The sequence below is a fragment of the Oncorhynchus keta genome, chromosome 10 (genome assembly GCF_023373465.1).
Source record: "Oncorhynchus keta strain PuntledgeMale-10-30-2019 chromosome 10, Oket_V2, whole genome shotgun sequence".
NCBI lineage: Eukaryota > Metazoa > Chordata > Actinopteri > Salmoniformes > Salmonidae > Oncorhynchus > Oncorhynchus keta.
The window spans coordinates 118,605-140,805 of NC_068430.1; the positions used below are offsets into that span (position 1 = coordinate 118,605).

The following is a 22,201-nucleotide window of genomic DNA, read 5'->3' on the forward strand; positions in this document are numbered from 1 at the left end:
TATATGGGTGTTCATTCCACCCAGTTTCCTTTTTTTTTAAATTATCCCCGCCTCTTTTCACTGAGTCAATTCGCCCCATTGCAGCCATTTTAATCTAGACTTCAGTTGCCAGTGGACTGAATGATGCTTGTTTAAGACCGTTGAAAGGTAAGGTTTTATTTAGATTTAAAAAATGTGCGTCTCTTGGTAGCTGTCAGTGTTTCATCTAATGACATTTCCCTCCAATTTTGGGCTCCAATTTCGCGTTGAACGCAGGGAAAGCGTAAGGAAACACAAAATCGCATAGCAAACTGTGTTGCTTGATAACTGAGAGGGAAGTGTGTGTTAACGTCAGTCTACTAGTGACCCGGCTGTCGCTAGCTAGCTTTGTGTGAAGTCTAATTTACGTCTTATTACTGAGATTTTAATTTTAAAATACATTGGATTTTCTTTGTTTGTAGTTTATTGTAAACCCCTTTCTGTTATTACTAAGTTTATTTGGTCATATTTACATTTAATTTAAAACTAGCTAGTTTTGGGATGGGAGTTACCAAAGGTTTTCATATGGGGGGGGTGTTCCTCCATACCACAAGGGGCGCTATCACCAATGTTGGGGTCGTTATGTGTAATAATTCACGACTCGTTACTTCTAAGAACAGTAATCCATTACGTTTAAGCCTAATTTATACCCTACGCAAAACTAAACAAACTACATGCAAAAAGTAAAATTTAACTACGCAAAATGGCAATCTGCTGTAGTTTAGCAAAAAATACAGAAACTCAATTTGTGACTCGGCAGAATTACGAAAGATCACCAATTTGCGTAGCTTGTGTTCTTGTGTAATGGTATAAATAACATTTTAGGCCTACTTTCCATCGAAAGTAACTTGTTATATCACTGAAATTATCAATATTTAGATCTCACTGTTCAACTGTTGTGGGGGTGAGCCGCGCCCACTGCTTTCCTGTGCTACAACTGGTCCACCATAGAGTTTGTAGTTTGTGTTTCGTAGTCTCTGATTAGTACTAGGATGCTCACATTATAGCCTACTACCTTTTGTAAGACGGCATCGCCTACATCTCTATGGAACAGCATGGGAAACGGTTGGTTGGCAGCCTATTCAGCACGGTGAACATTTCCCTCCCTTGATTGAATATTGAGTCGTCAAGACACTTTTTTGAAGACTATGTTATTGACCAAAGTGATATGGTAGCTAGTAGAAAATACTTTAGGGGTGGCTGCTAACTGTTAATAAATATAGCTAACTAGCCTAGTTTGTCATTTGAGGTCTGTTTTCATATACTTGTGAAAATAATATAGTTTACTCTCATTTAAGCCTTTTTAAAGTAAAACTAGACTGAAGGCTAATTATTAACTGAGAAGGGAATTTTACCATAACACATTTTCACTGCACTTGACATTAGCGCTGTCAGGTCATTTTATATTTGTATACCCAATGATTATTGATGAAGACCATCATGAAAATAACTTAACAAATAAATGTACATTTTAAATTAACTTCAAGTCTACAAACTTGACCCAAAAGCAGCAAAGTAAAAGTAAGCCTGGTTTTCATCTAACGTCAACATCAGGAGAGATAGGAGGAGAAAAACGTACCGTTTCAGTATTATGTTGTGGAACAAACAGCTGATTGAAGGCGGTCAAAAAGATGACGCGTGTATTTTTGTAAATATAAAAACGTAATAACTTTGTTGCTCCTTATTTCAGCAAGGCGTTGTACTGACTCTTCGGTTGCCTAGGCAAAGCTCCCCCCCTTCCTCCATGCAGCACATGCAATCAGGAACGGAGGTGAGCAGAATTAGCTGTCAAAAAAAATATACACAAATGTTTAGTCTGTTTTGCTATTAGAATGATTATATTGGTGGCCGTGGTCATTTGGATAACCAATGAAGACATCAAAAATGTCAAGACTGTCACAGCCCTACTTTGCGGTATACCATACTTTACTACTATACAGTGCCTTGTGAAAGTATTCACCCCCCTTGGCATTTTTCCTATTTTGTTGCTTTACAATTTGAAAAAAAAAAAAAATGTTTTGGGGGGGGGGTTGTATCATTTGATTGACATAACATGCCTACCACTTTGAAGATGCACAGTATATTTTTATTGTGAAACAAACAAATAAGATTTTAAAAAACAACTTGAGTGTACTAGAACTATTCACCCACCAAAGTCAATACTTTGTAGAGACACCTTTTGCAGCAATTACAGCTGCAAGTATCTTGGGGTATGTCTCTATAAGCTTGGCACATCTAGCCACTGGGATTTTTAGCCATTCTTCAAGGCAAAACTGCTCCAGCTCCTTCAAGTTGGATGGGTTCCGCTGCTGTACAGCAATCTTTAAGTCATACCACAGATTCTCAATTGGATTGAGGTCTGGGCTTTGACTAGGCCATTCCAAGACGTTTAAATGTTTCCCCTTAAACCACTCGAGTGTTGCTTAAGCAGTATGCTTAGGGTCATTGTCTTGCTGGAAGGTGAACCTAAGTCCCAGTCTCAAATCTCTGGAAGACGAACAGGTTTCCCTCAAGAATTTCCTTGTATTTAGCACCATCCATCATTCCTTCAATTCTGACCAGTTTCCCAGTCCCTGCCTATGAAAAACATCCCCACAACATGATGCTGCCACCACCATGCTTCACTCTGGGGATGGTGTTCTCGGCATAATGAGAGGTGTTGGGTTTGCGCCAGACATAGCGTTTTCCTTGATGGTCAAAAAGCTACATTTTAGTCTCGTCTGACCAGAGGTACCTTCTTCCATATGTTTGGGGAGATTCCCAAATGCCTTCTGGCGAACACCAAATGTGCTTGCTTCTTTTTTTCTTTCAATGGCTTTTTTCTGGCCACTCTTCCATAAAGCCCAGCTCTGTGGCGTGTTCAGCTTAAAGTGGTCCTATAGACAGATACTCCAATCTCCACTGTGGAGCTTTGCAGCTCCTTCAGAGTTATCTTCTGTCTCTTTGTTGCCTCTCTGATTAATGTCCTCCTTGCCTGGTCCGTGAGTTTTGGTGGGCGGCCCTCTCTTGGCAGGTTTGTTGTGGTGCCATATTCTTTCAATTTTTTAATAATGGATTTAATGGTGCTCCATATATACTGAGATCATGTGACAGATCATGTGACACTTAGATTGCACACAGGTGGACTTTATTTTAACTAATTGTGTGTCTTCTGGAGGTAATTAGTTGCACCAGATCTTATTTAGGGGCTTCAAGGCTAAGGGGGTGAATACATATACACGCACCACTTTTCTGTTTGTAATTTTTTGTAATTGTTTGACACGTTTTTCCATTTCACCAATTTGGACTCTTTTGTGTCTGTCCATTACATGAAATCCAAATAAAAATCTATTTAAATTACAGGTTGTAATGTAACAAAATAGGAAAAATGCCACGGGGGTGAATATTTTTTGCAAGGCACTGTACTAAACATTAGGAACACCTTCCTTATATTGAGTTGCACCCCCTCTTTGCCCTCAGAACAGCCTTAATTCGTCAGGGCGTGGACTCGACAAGGTGTTGAAAGCATTTACAGGGATGTTAGTCCATGTTGACTCCAATGCTTCACACAGTTGTCAAGTTGGCTGGGAGGGCGTCGTAATGATATAAATCATTTAGCCAACTGAAAACAGTCCTTTTACCAGATGAACTAATAATAATAATAATAATAATAATAATAATAATAATAATAATAATAATAATAATAATATAATAATTATAATAATATAATATTATTATTATATTATTATAATATTATTATAATAATAATAATAATATAATAATAATAATAATAATAATAATAATAATAATAATAATATAATAATAATATAATAATAATAATAATATAATAATATAATAATAATAATAATAATAATAATATAATAATAATAATAATTATAATAATAATAATAATATAATAATAATATAATAATTATAATAATAATTATTATAATAATAATTATAATAATAATTATAATAATAATAATTATAATAATAATTATAATAATTATTATAATAATTATAATAATATAATAATAATAATAATATAATAATAATAATATATTGACGAGAGCAGTTGATTGTTATTAAAGAGAGTCCAGACGTGTTCGTTTCGGACATGTCTCTGAATGACAACCCCCGCCCCAAGAGCGGATATCTAATCCTGTTGTTTCTACTGAGCTCGACAGGCCCAACACTTGAGTTAGGGCTGAGTAGGGATTGTTTTCTCATTAACTAGGTTATGGTTAGGGATCGAGTAGGGATTGTTTTCTCATTATCTAGTTTAGGGATCGGGTATCACTGAATTTAACACTAACATTTAGGTTTAGCGGTATCCAGATTGCCATACCATTTTTTTTATACCGACCTAGTGCCATACTGAGATATTTGGTAATACCGGCACTGAACACAAGGGGTGACATTTTCTATCCCTATGTACATGTAAAATCCCATAGAGAATGCTAACAAGCACATTGCAGACATTTTTTTTTTATACAGTCAGACCTAAGCTATTTGCAGAACAGACATCCCAGCTTAAAATTATACAAGTAACTCAAAAATGCTATACAGTTTTCTGTAAAAAAAATAAAAAATATTACACAGCAAGGCTCTAGATCCAGGAGGGGATTCTCTCTACTGTTAATAAGAAAGCGAAGCTTGATTTTTTATTTTTTTTTGGAAGAAACTATGCTAGATCAGGGGTTCCCAAACTTTTCTCTCAGGGTCCCCTTCCAGCATCTCATGCGCTGCCACGTCCATTTCTATGGGCTGACACAAGCCGTTCACACCCTTCTTGTTGACTGAGGACCCCATGGGTTCGCAAACTGCAGTGAGATTATTGTACGGGAGAATATACAAACTGCAGTGAGATTATTGTATGGGGGAATATACAAACTGCAGTGAGATTATTGTACGGGAGAATATACAAACTGCAGTGAGATTATTGTATGGGAGAATATACAAACTGCAGTGAGATTATTGTATGGGAGAATATACAAACTGCAGTGAGATTATTGTATCTGCAGTGAGATTATTGTATGGGAGAATATACAAACTGCAGTGAGATTATTGTACGGGAGAATATACAAACTGCAGTGAGATTATTGTATGGGAGAATATACAAACTGCAGTGAGATTATTGTATGGGAGAATATACAAACTGCAGTGAGATTATTGTACGGGAGAATATACAAACTGCAGTGAGATTATTGTATGGGAGAATATACAAACTGCAGTGAGATTATTGTACGGGAGAATATACAAACTGCAGTGAGATTATTGTATGGGAGAATATACAAACTGCAGTGAGATTATTGTATGGGAGAATATACAAACTGCAGTGAGATTATTGTATGGGAGAATATACAAACTGCAGTGAGATTATTGTATGGGAGAATATACAAACTGCAGTGAGATTATTGTATGGGAGAATATACAAACTGCAGTGAGATTATTGTATGGGAGAATATACAAACTGCAGTGAGATTATTGTATGGGAGAATATACAAACTGCAGTGAGATTATTGTATGGGAGAATATACAAACTGCAGTGAGATTATTGTATGGGAGAATATACAAACTGCAGTGAGATTATTGTATGGGAGAATATACAAACTGCAGTGAGATTATTGTACGGGAGAATATACAAACTGCAGTGAGATTATTGTATCTGCAGTGAGATTATTGTATGGGAGAATATACAAACTGCAGTGAGATTATTGTACGGGAGAATATACAAACTGCAGTGAGATTATTGTATGGGAGAATATACAAACTGCAGTGAGATTATTGTACGGGAGAATATACAAACTGCAGTGAGATTATTGTACGGGAGAATATACAAACTGCAGTGAGATTATTGTACGGGAGAATATACAAACACAGTTGAGATTTTGAAAAATAACATTTTACTAGTTTGTTTTTCATTTTGATATGAGATGAAAATGTAAATAATAATAATATAATAATATAATGTAATGAATTTAAGGTTATTTGTTTAAATGAATGTACTGATTCTTAACCTGCCTAGGACTGGGGTTCCACTAGCGGCACCATCGTTACATTCAGTAGTTCCAAAACATGCAGTGATTTTTGCAGAGAGCCACATGAATTCACAGAAATACTCATTGTAAATGTTGATGAAAATTCAAGTGTTATGCATCGAAACTTTAGATAAACTTATGTTTTTATCATAAATGTTCAATAATGTTCCAACCGGAGAATTCCATTGTCTGTAGAAAAGCAATGGAACGAGAGATACCTCTCATGTGAAACCGCGTGACTGAGAACGAGGCTGCAGGCAGACCCCTTAGTCCCATATATATATATCCCATCCGGCCCCCCTTCACAGGAGAAGCCTGAAACAACGTTCTAAAGACGGTTGACATCTAGTGGAAGCCTTAGGAAGTGCAGCTTGACCCATATCCCACTGTGTATTTTATAGGGGCTGAGTTGGAAAAACTACAAACCTCAGATTTCCCACTTCCTGTTTGGATTTTTTTTCTCCGTTTTTTTTATTTTTTTGCCTGCCATATGAGGTATGTTATACTCCGACATAATTCAAACAGTTTTAGAAATGGTTTTCTATCCAATAATAATATGCATATATTAGCATCTGGGGAAACCAGGCCTGGTTTTCATAGCTGACTTTGAAAAGGCAGATTAATAAACTATGACTGGAGTTTATATATAAATGCCTAGAACATTTACATTTAGGAGAATATCTTATAAAATGTGTTTAAGTCATGTATAGTAACCATAGGTGTAAAATAGTAAATAATGGCTACTTCTCAAAGTTTTAAACTCTCAAGAGGAGTAAAACAAGGTTGTCCACAATTGACATATCTATTTATATTGCCATCGAAATGTTAGCTGTTAAAATCAGGTCCAACAATATTCTTAAAGGATTAGAAATTCAGGGCTTAACACCATACAATGACCCCTTCAGCTCCACCGCCTCATAGAGGATCTAGATACTTTTTCAAACCTCTCCGGATTACAACCAAATTATAAATGCATATTAGACAACAAAAAAATACAACTTTGACATAACCATGTAGTTTACCAATAAAATGGTCTGATGGCGATGTGGATATACTCTGGATACAACAAATTCTCACTCAATTAATTTTTATAGAAAGTTAGCAGAAAGAGAAGCTTTGGCTAACATGGAAAGGAAAATACCTGTCTATTTGTGGAAAAATCACCCTGATTAACTCTTTAGTTATATCACAGTTTACCCTGATTAACTCTTTAGTCATATCCCAGTTTACCCTGATTAACTCTTTAGTCATATCACATTTGACCTGTTTGCTTGTGGTTTTGCCTACACCTAGTGACCTGCTTTTATTATTTTATGAGCAAAAAATATTCAATTTAATTCGGAATGGTAAGTCAGACAAAATTTAAAAGGGCCTATTTATATAATTAATATATGAATTCCGGTGGGGGCAGAAATGATTAAATATTAAAGCATTAGACCTCTCACTAAAGGCGTCAGTCATACAAAAGTTATACTTAAATCCAAACTGGTTCTCTAGTAAGTTATGGTAAGAATTTCTTAGTGCATGTTCAAGAATGGCCTTTTCCCTTTATTCAGATTACAACCTCTCACTTTAGGTTATTTGAAAATGAAATAATCTCCAAAATATGGACAAATATTAAAACCAGCCATAGAAAGTTGGTTGCAATTTCAGTTTAATCCACCAGAATAGGCAGATCCAATAATACAGCAAATATTGTGATTTAAACTGAAATATACTTAATTGATTTAAAAATGGTAGAATCTTTGTAAATGATATAATAAATAAGACTGGTGGTGTTATGTCACACATGCAGCTAACACATAGATATGGAAATATCTGCTCTACCCAAAATGACAACCAACTAATTGCAGCATTACTGCAAAAATGGAAGAGGCAAGTGGAAAGGGGAAAAAGTAAGGAACTTGTCTATCGGCCCTGTATTAAAGACCACAATTGGTTAAAGAAAATGTGATCAATAAAAAAAGTGCACCAATTTAATTTCGGGACCAAAAAATTGTGGGAGGGGTTGAATGGAGCTGAAGGGACTGGATGGTGTTGAGACAGATGGGAGGGGTTGAATGGAGCTGAAGGGACTGGATGGTGTTGAGAGACAGATGGGAGGGGTTGAATGGAGCTGAAGGGACTGGATGGTGTTGAGAGACAGATGGGAGGGGTTGAATGGAGCTGAAGGGACTGGATGGAGAGAAATGGGAGGGGTTGAATGGAGCTGAAGGGACTGGATGGAGAGATGGGAGGGGTTGAATGGAGCTGAAGGGACTGGATGGTGTTGAGAGACAGATGGGAGGGGTTGAATGGAGCTGAAGGGACTGGATGGTGTTGAGAGACAGATGGGAGGGGTTGAATGTAGCTGAAGGGCGGGACTATAATAACCAAGATGACTAAATATACTGTGTCCATAAAATGCATATAGGTTCAGAACCTTTAACCAAACATTTTAAAAAATAAATGGAAAATAAAAATCGAACAGGATTGACATCAGAAATGAAGACCAGGACTTAAAACAAACCAAATATAACTATTCTAAAATAGTCAGTAAAATGTATATAGTACGTATTAACTGGAAGTAGAAGGGTTCATTTAGTTTATTCCAATTAGGGGAGCGGTGGTAGTAGAATATAATAAAGGAAAATGTAAATGTTTAATCCATTTTAGAATTTGGCTGTAACCTAACAAAATGTGGAAAAAGTCAAGGGGTCTGAATACTTTTCAAAGGAACTATTGGAACATGCATACATACAGTGCCTTTGGAAAGTATTCAGACCCCTTGACTTTTTCCACATTTTGTTAGGTTACAGCCTAATTCTAAAATGGATTAAATAATTTATTCCCTTATCAATCTTCACACAATACCCCATAATGACATCACAATACCCCATAATGACAAAGCAAAAACAGGTTTGTGGAAATGTCTGCTAATTTCAACAAAAATATCACATTTGCATAAGTATTCAGATCCTTTTAATCAGTACTTTGTTGAAGCACCTTTGGCAGCGATTACAGCCTCCAGTCTTCTTGGGTATGACGCTACAAGATCCTCTCAAGCTCTGTCAGGTTACATGGGGAGCGTCACTGCACAGCTATTTTCATGTCTCTCCAGAGATGTTCGATCAGGTTCAAGTCCAGGCTCTGGCAGGGCCACTCATGGACATTCAGAGACTTGTCCCGAAGCCACTCCTGCATTGTCTTGGCTGTGAGCTTAGGGTCGTTGTCCTGTTGGAAGGTGAACCTTCACCCCAGTTGGAGGTCCTGAGTGCTCTGGGGAAGGTTTTAATCAAGGATCTCTCTGTACTTTGCTTCGTTCATCTTACCCTCGATCCTGACTAGCCTCCCAGTCTTTTCCGCTGAAAAACATCCCCACAGCATGATGCTGCCACCACCATGCCTCACCGTAAGGATGGTGCCAGGTTTCCTCCAGACGTGACACTTGGCATTCAGGGCAGAGTTCAATCTTGGTATCATCAGACCACAGAATCTTGTTTCTCATGGTCTAAGACAATTTAGGTGCCTTTTAGCAAACTATAAGCTGGCTGTCATGTGCCTTTTTTTACTGGGGAATTGCTTTCGTCTGGTCACTCTACCATAAAGGCCTGATTGGTGGAGTGCTGCAGAAATGGTCCTTCTGGAAGTTTCTCCCATCTACACAAACCATCGGGTTCTTGGTCACCAATCTGACCAAGGCCCCTCTCCTCCGGTTGCTCAGTTTGGCCGGGCAGCTCTAGGAAGAGTCTTAGTAGTTCCAAACTGCTAACATTTAAGAATTATGGAGGTCACTGTTTTGGTACCCTTCCCCAGATCTGTGCCTTGACACAATCCTGTCTCGGGTGGTCTACAGAGAATTCCTTTGACCTCGTGGCTTTGTTTTTCCTCTGACATGTACTGTCAACTGTGGGACCTTGTATAGACAGGTGCGTGTGCCTTTCCAAATCATGTCCAATCATTTACATTTGCCACAGGTGGACTCCAAGTTGTAGAAACTTCTCAAGAATGATCAATGGAAACCGGATTCACTTGAGCTCAATTCCAAGTCTCATAACAAATGGACTGAATACTAATGTGAATAAGATATATATATATATATATATATTTTTTTTTTTTAATTAACAAATGTGGAAATTTCTTAAGCTATTTTGGCTTTGTCATTAGGGGGTGATGTGTGTCGATTGCTGAGAATTTTTTTTTTTTTTAATGTAATAATTTTTAGAATAAAATGTGGAAAAGTCAAGGGGGTCTGAATACTTTCAGACGGCACTGTGTATTTATATTACCAGTCAACAGTTTGGACACAACTACTCATTCAAGGGTTTTTCTTCATTTTTACTATTTTCTACATTGTAGAATAATAGTGAAGACATCAAAACTGTGAAATAACACATGGAATCATGTAGTAACCAAAAAAAGTTTTAAACAAATAAAAATATATTTTAGATTCTTCAAAGTAGCCACCCTTTGCCTTTACAGCTTTGCACACTCTTGGTATTCTCTCAACCAGCTTCACCTGGAATGCTTTTCCAACAATCTTGAAGGAGTTCCCATATATGCTGACCACTTGTTGGCTGCTTTTCCTTCACTCTGCAGTCCAACTCATCCCAAAACATCTCAATTGGGTTGAGGTCAGGTGATTGTGGAGGCCAGGTCATCTGATGCAGCACTCTGTCTTGGTCAAATAGCCCTTACACAGCTTGGAGTTGTGTCTGGTCATTGTCCTGTTGAAAAACAAATGATAGTCCCACTTGATGCAGAATGCTGTGGTAGCAATGCTTATTAAGTGTGCCTTGAATTCAAATGAATTAACTGACAGTGTCACCAGCAAAGCAACATCACACCTCTATGCTTCATGGTGGGAACCACGCATGCGGAGATCATCTGTTCACCTACTCTGCTTCTCACAAAGACCATGGCCAAAAATCTCCAATTTGGACTCATCAGACCAAAGGGCAGATTTCCACCGGTCTAATGTCCATTGCTTGTGTTTCTTGGCCCAACCAAATCTCTTCTTCTTATTGGTGTCCTTTAGTAGTGTTTTCTTTGCAGCAATTTGACCATGAAGGCCTGATTCACACAGTCTCCTCTGAACAGTTGATGTTAATGTCTGTTACTTGAACTCTGAAGCATTTATTTGGGCTGCAATTTCTGAGGCTGGTAACTCTAATGAACTTATCCTCTGTAGCAGAGGTAACTCTGGGTCTTCCTTTCCTGTGGCGGTCCTCGTGAGAGCCAGTTTCATAACGCTTGATGGTTTTTGCGACTGCATTTGAAGAAACATTTAAAGTTCTTGAAATGTTCCGGATTGACAGACCATGTCTTAAAGTAATGATGGACTGTCGTTTCTCTTTGCTTATTCGAGCTGTTCATAATATGGACTTAGTCTTTTACCAAATAGGGGTATCTTCTGTATACCAGCCCTACCTTGTCACAACACAACTGATTTGCCTCAAACGCATTAAGAAGGAAAGAAACTTGTGGAATTAACTTTTAACAAGGCACACCTGCCAATCTAAATGCATTCCAGGTGACTACCTCATGTATCTGGTTGAGAATGTCAAGTGTTGCGAAGATATCAATGTAAAGGGTGGCTACTTAAATTAATATATATTTTATATTTGACATTCTTCTAACACATTTGTTTTTTGTCAGGCAAGTCGGGAGTATTTTTCACTTGCCTGAAGATTATGATCACTTGCCCGTAAATTATTATGACTAGCTATTTACATGCAGAAATGCCATATACAATATTGCCTTCCTTTCAGAGGAGGAACCGGATTCTAGGTATTTTGGTTTAACTCTATTTAACTCTATGGAAGAAGAAAAAAAAAATCAGAGCAAGCTCAACTTGCTCAACTGCCATACATTGTCGGTCTTTCACTTACAATACTGGGGAACCAGAAAGATCAGCTTTAGGCTACTGTAATTCTTTGCACCCCCCCACCTCGGTTTGTCTTTGTGTCACCTGTCCAATAGGGCAACCTCAGCGCATGCTCAACTTGCATGACTGCTCAGTTTACTTTGCTCAGGCAAAAAGGCAACCCTTTGTGTCAATCCCTGTTTGAAATGTTATATCAACTTGCTAATTGGTTGCATTTGAGAATGTTAAGTACTCATTGGTAACTGAATACAAACCTTGACCGAGTACTTGTGCCCATCCCTACTAGCTAAACAATTAAGTTATTTATGGCTTGGAAAGCCAAGTCTGCTTATGTTTAGCTTTCGTACATGTTTGTGCAGATAGTCACATTGTTTCTTCTTTTGCCATTGAAATAAGTGCTTGAATTCAGTCCCAACCCATAAAAGTGATCCCATTTAGGAACCCTTTCCAGCCTACAGCAGTAAGCATGCATTAGTTTTTAGTTTGTCTTCTCAATTATTATTTTTTTATTGGAAACTGCTACTCTCAATTCTCTCAACAGGGTGAAAAGCAAGACAGACTTCGGGAGCTCTCAAACATTTTACCTCAAGGCAGATGTCATGAATTACACAGACCCGATTGTGGAGAAGGCCGTCAACTCCTGGTCCAGAATCGCCTCGGCTGGACAGACTGTCCTTCTAGAGACATTACAGATCCTCAACCCCATGTCAAAGGATCTCTCGGACACCGAGGAACTAGTAACCTTTCTCCAAGGGCTTAAAGAAGAAGGCCACAAGCCCACAGTGCTACGAAGCAAAGATGTTTATGGATATAGATCCTGTACAGCCAGAACACTACCAGAAGAGATGTGCTGTACAGACACGACTAGCAAGGGCTCAAGGACAGGCAAGAAGAGGGGAAGGAAGAAGAAGAAGGAGTCTAACAAGTACGCATCGTGGACTACTAGTGCATCAGAATCTCACAAAGGATCTGTCTTTTCCCGACCTCCGGTTATGACTATTGAACCTCCACTGATACAGCAATGTCTGAAACTAACAAACATTACAGGTTTGACGAGAGGCCACACCGCGAGACTACAGATCCACTCTCAACTTTCAGGGATACCGTTGCAGAACATGGGTAGAACACAAAAGGCAATGGCATTGGTCGGTCAAAGGTATCATCCCTCCTGTCCGGAATGGAACGGGGCCCTTATCGGAGACTCCGCCCCAGTGATGTATCAAAACGGCCGAGGAGTTTACAACTACAAGATTGACGTGTCAAACCACAGACGGTCCTGGAGGGACGACCAGTCTCTGTGGGCGATGAACAATCAGGAGGAGTGTCGTCTGGATGAGAACAGCCTGCGGTGGAAGGTGGTCAAAGTGGACGACTGCATCACAGTGGAGGAACTGAGGAGGAAGGCCCAGAGGATCCTGCAGGTGAACCTGTCCCCTGTGATACAGATACGCAACACGACTGAGCACGCTGAGGTTTGACTTTTACTGTTGGAGCCAGAAGGGGAACATTACGTCGGCATCGTCTGACTACAGTAAAGTATGTTTCTTGTATTGTGCAACGACGGGATGACGTCATGGATCTCACGTGTCAACAGGACTGAAGAAACTGACGCAGAAGTTACACACACGGTGGTGCTTGACAGACACTCCATAGACCTTACAGTGCAGAATGGTGCACATTTAGTTTATTTTTTTAAATTTTTTTTTACGAGCTTCTGTTTTGTACCTTGAGGATGGACTGATGGATTTGGTAAACGGTGTCACTGTCGGACCACTTTTCTTGCAAGAACAAAAAAATCAAATCAAATGTTTACCCTATTTGGTCTAGCCTACACGACAGTTTGCTGATTTTTGGTCACCTGAAAGGAATGTACAAGACTTCTTCTCTTGATGGAGCTCTTCCTGTTGTCACTGACTCATTTGATTTGCCATTTTTATCTACTTTTGTGTAGTCTAGACTGTTTCATTGAGTTTAAACTTTGACGGCCTCAGATTTATTCTGTGTTTTCTGAATGTAAGCACTTGAATCGTAGCAATTCCATTGCAGGACTAAGTTTAAAATGGCCTTATTCTTTTTAACTAAAATAAATAGTATTTTTGTAGTGGCTTTTTTTTCCTTTTCTATATATAATTATATTTTCTCTGGGCAAAGCATTTAATAGCATCATCAACCACCCTCTTCATCTATGAAGTATTTTATTCAACCTGGATTGCAGAATTATTCCAGACTTTTGAAAATTGGAAACACAGATATTAGTTTTAGATCGGACGCTAACTTTGCATCGGTGCTAACTGAGGAAGTTGCCACAAAGTGTTTTGTGATCCATCTTTCATATAATATAATCTTTCATCATTAGTTTAGTTGAATGGTCTCAGATATGTTGTTTCCATGACTTATTTTAAGTTTTGAACATGTTGTGTTGTATTGGTACAGTCCATCAAGGGTAGCCTACTTCACGGGTCCTGTCCCAAATGGCACCCTTTTCCCTTTATAGTGCACTACTTTTGACCCGGGTCCCATAGGGTTCTGATCAAATGTAATGGACTGAATAGGGTGCCATTTGTGAAACATCCATAATTCTGGTTTAGCAACTCTTTAGTGTTTTATTTGTATTGGCTTGCTGCGTCTTCATCTGGATTTAATTTAACATTTTCACCATCCCAGAAGTTGCAGAACAAAAGTACAGTCAAATTAAGGAATGGGTTAAGTTTAAGGTTTTTGTTAGGTCGGGTTTAATGTTAGGGAAAGTGAAGTGTTCAAATGTTTTGAATCATGTTGTGGCCCAAAAATCAGGGCCGTAAGTTGATCCTTTGTTGCCATACGTTGAAAATATTGTAAATGTTACTGAGTGGTTGCGTTCAGGCCAGGAAACAACCAGTCATAGCCAGGCGTTCTTCGAGAAAATGACAGCAGATTACTATGGCTGTAAAAATGTGTTTTTTTTGTTTTTTTCCAGCCAATCTTAATTTCAGTGTACCGATATAAAATGACTAAATGAAGTTGCCATGTTATTTTGAACTAGGGTATGTATGTATGTACAATAGGTCATGGGTTTTATACAACACTTATTTGCAGCAAATACATTTTTTCACGGGATCTTTAATGCCTAATTTATACCTCATGCAAGTATGCAACGCAAGAACGTAATTATCTACTCAAAATGGCGATAGTTTCGTATTACACAAACATGTGCAGCCCTGCAATGTGTATGTACGCAGAATGGCCATTTTGCTTCGATAATTGTGTTATTTGCGTTGCACTCTTGTCTTGTATAGATAAGTACTCTTGTCACATGACACAGTGCTGCAGTTTCTCAACCAACCGTGTGTCTCCCAGATGTGTCCGATTTGTTGCAGTTGGTTGAAATTTGCTGAACAAAACTGTACAGTGTGTGTGTTGGATTACATTTTCAGAAATCGCTCAATAAAATGAATCTAAAAAAGGCATTTGAATGAGATACCCAAGGGTGTGGAGTCTACTTCTCCAAGGGTGTGGAGTCTACTTCTCCAAGGGTGTGGAGTCTACTTCTCCAAGGGTGTGGAGTCTACTTCTCCAAGGGTGTGGAGTCTACTTCTCCAAGGGTGTGGAGTCTACTTCTCCAAGGGTGTGGAGTCTACTTCTACGTACCAGTGGCACCCCCATAGAGACTGCCAGAGGTCTGGACAACAAGCCCTCTGATTTGACACTCTGAACTCTATCTGAGAAGTAGTTGGTGAACCAGGCGAGGCCGTCATTAGAGAAACCAAGGCTGTTTACTCTGCCGATAAGAATATGGTGATTTGACAGAGTCGAAAGCCTTGGCCAGGTCGACGAATATGGCTGCACAATAATGTATTTTATCGATGGCGGTTATGATATTGCGTAGGACCTTGAGCGGGGCTGAGGTGCACCCATGACCAGCTCGAAAACCAGATTGCATAGTGGGATTCAAAATGGTTGGTGATCTGTTTTGTTAACTTGGCTTTCGAAGACTTTAGAAAGGCAGGGAAGAATGGATATATAGATAACTATAACAGTTTGGGTCTAGCGTGTCTCCCCCTTTTGAAGAGGGGGATTACTGCAGCAGCTTTCCAAACTTTAGGAATCTCGGACGATACAAAAGAGAGGTTGAACAGGCTAGCAATAGGGGTTGCAACAGTGGTGGCATATAATTTTAGGAAGAGAGGGTCCAGATTGTCTAGCCCGGCTGATTTGTTTCCAGGTTTTGCAGCTCTTTCTGAACATCAGCTGTCTGGATTTGGGTGAAGCAGAAGCTGGGGGGGCTTGGCCCAGTTGCTGTGGGGGGTACAGAGCTGTTGGGGTAGCCTGGTGGAAAGCATGGCCAGCCATAGAAAAATGCTTATTGAAATTCTCGATTATCGTGGATTTTTTCAGTGGTGACAGTGTTTCTTATTCTCAGAGCAGTGGGTAGCTGTGAGGAGGTACTCTTATTCTCCATGGACTTTAGTGTCCCAAAACTTTTTGGAATTAGTGCTGCACATTTCTGTTTTGAAAAAGCTAGCCTTTGCTTTCCTAACTGACTGTGTGTAATGGTTCCTGACTTCCTTGAAAAGTTGCATATCGCGGGGACTATTCGATGCTAGTGCTGTATGCCACAGGGTGTTTTTCCTCTGGTCAAGGGCTAAGTCAAGTCTGGAGTGAATATCATCTGTTCTTAGTTCTACATTTTTTGAAAGGGGCATGCTTACGATGGTGTGGAAAGCAGTTTTTTTTATAGAACAACCAGGCATCCTCCACTGATGGGATAAGGTTAATAGCTACACCACCCGATGTCACAGGAAGGCCATAAAGATCATCAAGGACAACAACCACCCGAGCCACTGCCTGTTCACCCTGCTATCATCCAGAAGGATCATCAAGGACATCAACCACCCGAGCCACTTCCTGTTCACCCCGCTATCATCCAGAAGGATCATCAAGGACATCAACCACCCGAGCCACTTCCTGTTCACCCCGCTATCATCCAGAAGGCAAGGTCAGTACAGGTGCATCAAACCGGGGACCAAGAAGATGTTTTCCAGCTTCTATCTCAAGGCCATCAGACTGGTCAACAGCTTCTATCTCAAGGCCATCAGACTGGTCAACAGCTTCTATCTCAAGGCCATCAGACTGGTCAACAGCTTCTATCTCAAGGCCATCAGACTGTTAAACAGCTTCTATCTCAAGGCCATCAGACTGTTAAACAGCTTCTATCTCAAGGCCATCAGACTGTTAAACAGCTTCTATCTCAGGGCCATCAGACTGTTAAACAGCTTCTATCTCCGGGCCATCAGACTGTTAAACAGCTTCTATCTCAAGGCCATCAGACTGATAAACAGCTTCTATCTCAAGGCCATCAGACTGTTAAACAGCTTCTATCTCAAGGCCATCAGACTGTTAAACAGCTTCTATCTCAAGGCCATCAGACTGTTATACAGCTTCTATCTCAAGGCCATCAGACTGTTAAACAGCCATCACTAACATTGAGTGGCTGCTGCCAACACACTGATTAATCTCTAACCACATTAATAATGAAAAATTGATGTAGTAAATGTATCAGCCACTTTATATAATGTTTACATACCCTACATTACTCATCTCATATGTATATACTGTACTCTATACCATCTACTGCATCTTGTTTACATACCCTACATTACTCATCTCATATGTATATACTGTTCTCTATACCATCTACTGCATCTTGTTACCATACCCTACATTACTCATCTCATATGTATATTCTGTTCTCTATACCATCTACTGCATCTTGCCTATGCCATTCGGCCATCGCTCATTCATATATTTTTATGTACATATTCTCATTCATTCCTTTACACTTGTGTGTACAAGGTAGTTGTGAAATTGTTAGGTTACTTGTTAGATATTACTGCATGGTCGGAACTAGAAGCACAAGCATTTCTCTACACTCGCATTAACATCTGCTAACCATGTGTATGTGACAGACAATTTGATTGGATCCTTCCAGGATACCCGGGCCAGGTCGATTATAGAAAGGCCTGCTCGCAAAAGTGTTTTAGGGAGCGTTTGACAGTGAAGAGGGGTGGTCGTTGGACCGCGGACCCATAACGGACTCAGGCAATGAGTCATTGATCTCTGAGATCCTGGTTGAAGACGAGAGGTGTATTTGGAGGACAAGTTGGTAAGGATAATATCTATGAGTGTGCCCCGGGTGTACGAATTTGGGTTGTACCTGGTAGGTTCCTTGATAATTTGTGGGAGATTGATAGCTTAGATTGAAGGACGACCGGGTTGTTAAACATATACCAGTTTAGGTCACCTAACAGCACGAGCTCTGAAGATAGATGGGGTGGGGGGGGCAGCAATCAATTCACATATGGTGTCCTGGGCACAGCTGGGGGGGTCTATAACAAGCAGCAACAGTGAGGGACTTATTTCTGATAAAATGGATCTTTAAAAGTAGATGCTCGAGCTGTTGGAAGGGGGCGTTGGAAGACACAATGTAAGTAACCTAATTTATGTCCCTCTTATTGCCCTGAATGCCTCTGCTGATCCTACAGCTGTTGTATGCGGAAAGCCTATGCCTATGAACCAGAGTTGGTGCTAACAGTATGAGGCGGTGTGGCCTAGCAGGAAGTCCACCGTTTGCAGCTCATCCTGCACTAACATAAATAACAAGAGCATGTCGCTCTCCATGATCTCTGCATGTCTGGCAGACATATCAGTGTGGATGACGGATCACCACCTCAAGCTGAACCTCGGCAAGACGGAGCTGCTCTTCCTCCCGGGGAAGGACTGCCCGTTCCATGATCTCGCCATCACGGTTGACAACTCCATTGTGTCCTCCTCCCAGAGCGCTAAGAACCTTGGCGTGATCCTGGACAACACCCTGTCGTTCTCAACTAACATCAAGGCGGTGGCCCGTTCCTGTAGGTTCATGCTCTACAACATCCGCAGAGTACGACCCTGCCTCACACAGGAAGCGGCGCAGGTCCTAATCCAGGCACTTGTCATCTCCCGTCTGGATTACTGCAACTCGCTGTTGGCTGGGCTCCCTGCCTGTGCCATTAAACCCCTACAACTCATCCAGAACGCCGCAGCCCGTCTGGTGTTCAACCTTCCCAAGTTCTCTCACGTCACCCCGCTCCTCCGCTCTCTCACTGGCTTCCAGTTGAAGCTCGCATCTGCTACAAGACCATGGTGCTTGCCTACGGAGCTGTGAGGGGAACGGCACCTCAGTACCTCCAGGCTCTGATCAGGCCCTACACCCAAACAAGGGCACTGCGTTCATCCACCTCTGGCCTGCTCGCCTCCCTACCACTGAGGAAGTACAGTTCCCGCTCAGCCCAGTCAAAACTGTTCGCTGCTCTGGCTCCCCAATGGTGGAACACACTCCCTCACGACGCCAGGACAGCGGAGTCAATCACCACCTTCCGGAGACACCTGAAACCCCACCTCTTTAAGGAATACCTAGGATAGGATAAAGTAATCCTTCTCACCCCCCCTTAAGATTTAGATGCATTATTGTAAAGTGGCTGTTCCACTGGATGTCATAAGGTGAATGCACCAATTTGTAAGTCGCTCTGGATAAGAGCGTCTGCTAAATGACTTAAATGTAAATGTAATGGTGGAGAGCGCTGGTGGAGAGCGCTGTTCCTACATGGTGGAGAGCGCTGGTGGAGAGCGCTGTTCCTACATGGTGGAGAGCGCTGTTCCTACATGGTGGAGAGCGCTGTTCCTACATGGTGGAGAGCGCTGTTCATGGTGGACATGGTGGAGAGCGCTGTTCATACATGGTGGAGAGCGCTGTTCCTGCATGGTGGAGAGCGCTGTTCCTGCATGGTGGAGAGTGCTGTTCCTACATGGTGGAGAGCGCTGTTCCTATATGGTGGAGAGCGCTGTTCCTATATGGTGGAGAGCGCTGTTCCTATATGGTGGAGAGCGCTGGTCTGTTCATGGTGGAGAGCGCTGGTCCTACATGGTGGAGAGCGCTGTTCCTGGTGGACATGGTGGAGAGCGCTGTTCCTACATGGTGGAGAGCGCTGTTCCTACATGGTGGAGAGCGCTGTTCCTACATGGTGGAGAGCTCTGTTCCTACATGGTGGAGAGCGCTGTTCCTGCATGGTGGAGAGCGCTGTTCCTACATGGTGGAGAGCGCTGTTCCTACATGGTGGAGAGCGCTGTTCCTACATGGTGGAGAGCGCTGTTCCTGCATGGTGGAGAGCGCTGTTCCTACATGGTGGAGAGCGCTGTTCCTACATGGTGGAGAGCGCTGTTCCTACATGGTGGAGAGCGCTGTTCCTACATGGTGGAGAGCGCTGTTCCTACATGGTGGAGAGCGCTGTTCCTACATGGTGGAGAGCGCTGTTCCTACATGGTGGAGAGCGCTGTTCCTACATGGTGGAGAGCGCTGTTCCTACATGGTGGAGAGCGCTGTTCCTACATGGTGGAGAGCGCTGCTCCTGGTGGACATGGTGGAGAGCGCTGGGTGGAGAGTGCTGGTGGAGAACGCTGTTCCGACATGGTGGAGAGCGCTGTTCCTGCATGGTGGAGAGCGCTGTTCCTGACATGGTGGAGAGCGCTGGTGGAGAGCGCTGTTCCTACATGGTGGAGAGCGCTGTTCCTACATGGTGGAGAGCTCTGGTGGAGAGTGCTGTTCCTACATGGTGGAGAGCGCTGTTCCTACATGGTGGAGAGCTCTGGTGGAGAGTGCTGTTCCTACATGGTGGAGAGCGCTGTTCCTAGAGCGCTGTTCCTACATGGAGGAGAGCTCTGGTGGAGAGTGCTGTTCCTACATGGTGGAGAGCGCTGTTGGAGAGCGCTGTTCCTACATGGTGGAGAGCGCTGTTCCTACATGGTGGAGAGTGCTGTTGGAGAGCGCTGTTCATGGTGGAGAGTGCTGTTCCTACATGGTGGAGAGTGCTGTTCCTACATGGTGGAGAGCGCTGTTCCTACATGGTGGAGAGCGCTGTTCCTTCATGTTGGAGAGCGCTGTTCATACATGGTGGAGAGCGCTGGTGGAGAGCGCTGTTCCTGGTGGAGAGCGCTGTTCCTACATGGTGGAGAGCGCTGTTCCTTCATGGTGGAGAGCGCTGTTCCTACATGTTGGAGAGCTGTTCTGGTGGAGAGCGCTGTTCCTACATGTTGGAGAGCGCTGTTCCTGCATGGTGGAGAGCGCTGGTGGAGAGCGCTGTTCCTACATGGTGGAGAGCGCTGGTTGAGAGCGCTGTTCCTACATGGTGGAGAGCGCTGGTGGAGAGCGAGAGCGCTGTTCCTACATGGTGGAGAGCGCTGGTCGAGAGCGCTGTTCCTACATGGTGGAGAGCGCTGGTCGTTCCTGCAGAGCGCTGTTCCTACATGGTGGAGAGCGCTGGTCGGTGGAGAGCTCTGTTCCTGCATGGTGGAGAGCTCTGTTCCTGCATGGTGGAGAGCTCTGTTCCTGCATGGTGGAGAGCTCTGTTCCTGCATGGTGGAGAGCGCTGTTCCTGCATGGTGGAGAGCGCTGTTCCTACATGGTGGAGAGCGCTGGTGGAGAGCGCTGTTCCTGCATGGTGGAGAGCGCTGTTCTCCTGCATGGTGGAGAGCGCTGCTCCTGCGTGGTGGAGAGCGCTGCTCCCTGGTGGAGCGCGTGGTGGAGAGCGCTGTTCCTGCGTGGTGGAGAGCGCTGCTCCTGCATGGTGGAGAGCGCTGGTGGAGAGCTCCTGCATGGTGGAGAGCGCTGCTCCTGCATGGTGGAGAGCGCTGCTCCTGCATGGTGGAGAGCGCTGTTCCGGCATGGTGGAGAGCGCTGCTCCGGCATGGTGGAGAGCGCTGCATGGTGGAGCGCTGTTCCTGCATGGTGGAGAGCGCTGTTCCGGCATGGTGGAGAGCGCTGTTCCTACATGGTGGAGAGCGCTGCTTCCGGCATGGTGGAGAGCGCTGCTCCGGCATGGTGGAGAGCGCTGTTCCGGCATGGTGGAGAGCGCTGTTGGTGGAGAGCGCTGGTGCTACATGGTGGAGAGCGCTGTTCCTACATGGTGGAGAGCGCTGGTTGAGAGCGCTGTTCCTACATGGTGGAGAGCGCTGGTTGGGGAGCGCTGTTCCTACATGGTGGAGAGCGCTGGTGGTGAGAGCGCTGTTCCTACATGGTGGAGAGCACTGTTCCTACATGGTGAAGAGCGCCTGCATGGTGGAGAGCGCTGTTCCTGTTCCTGCATGGTGGAGAGCTACATGGTGGAGAGCGCTGGTCGAGAGCGCTGTTCATACATGGTGGAGAGCGCTGTTCCTGCATGGTGGAGAGCGCTGTTCCTGCATGGTGGAGAGCGCTGTTCCTGCATGGTGGAGAGCGCGCTGGTCG

General features: G+C 42.5%; 1 protein-coding gene across 1 annotated transcript; it reads left to right on the top strand.

Moving 5' to 3' along the window:
- Positions 1 to 64: 64 nt before the first annotated feature.
- LOC118380358 (uncharacterized) lies at positions 65 to 13,382 on the top strand. Its single transcript, XM_035767340.2, has 2 exons — positions 65 to 147; positions 12,446 to 13,382. The coding sequence occupies exon 2, from the start codon at positions 12,504 to 12,506 to the stop codon at positions 13,380 to 13,382; it is 879 nt and encodes a 292-aa protein (XP_035623233.2). The 5' UTR covers positions 65 to 147; positions 12,446 to 12,503.
- The last annotated feature ends 8,819 nt before the right edge of the window (positions 13,383 to 22,201 follow it).

What these genes read in the sequence shown, in the direction of transcription:
- LOC118380358 (XM_035767340.2), top strand. Translation starts at nt 12,504, where the DNA reads ATGAATTACACAGACCCGATTGTGGAGAAGGCCGTCAACTCCTGGTCC.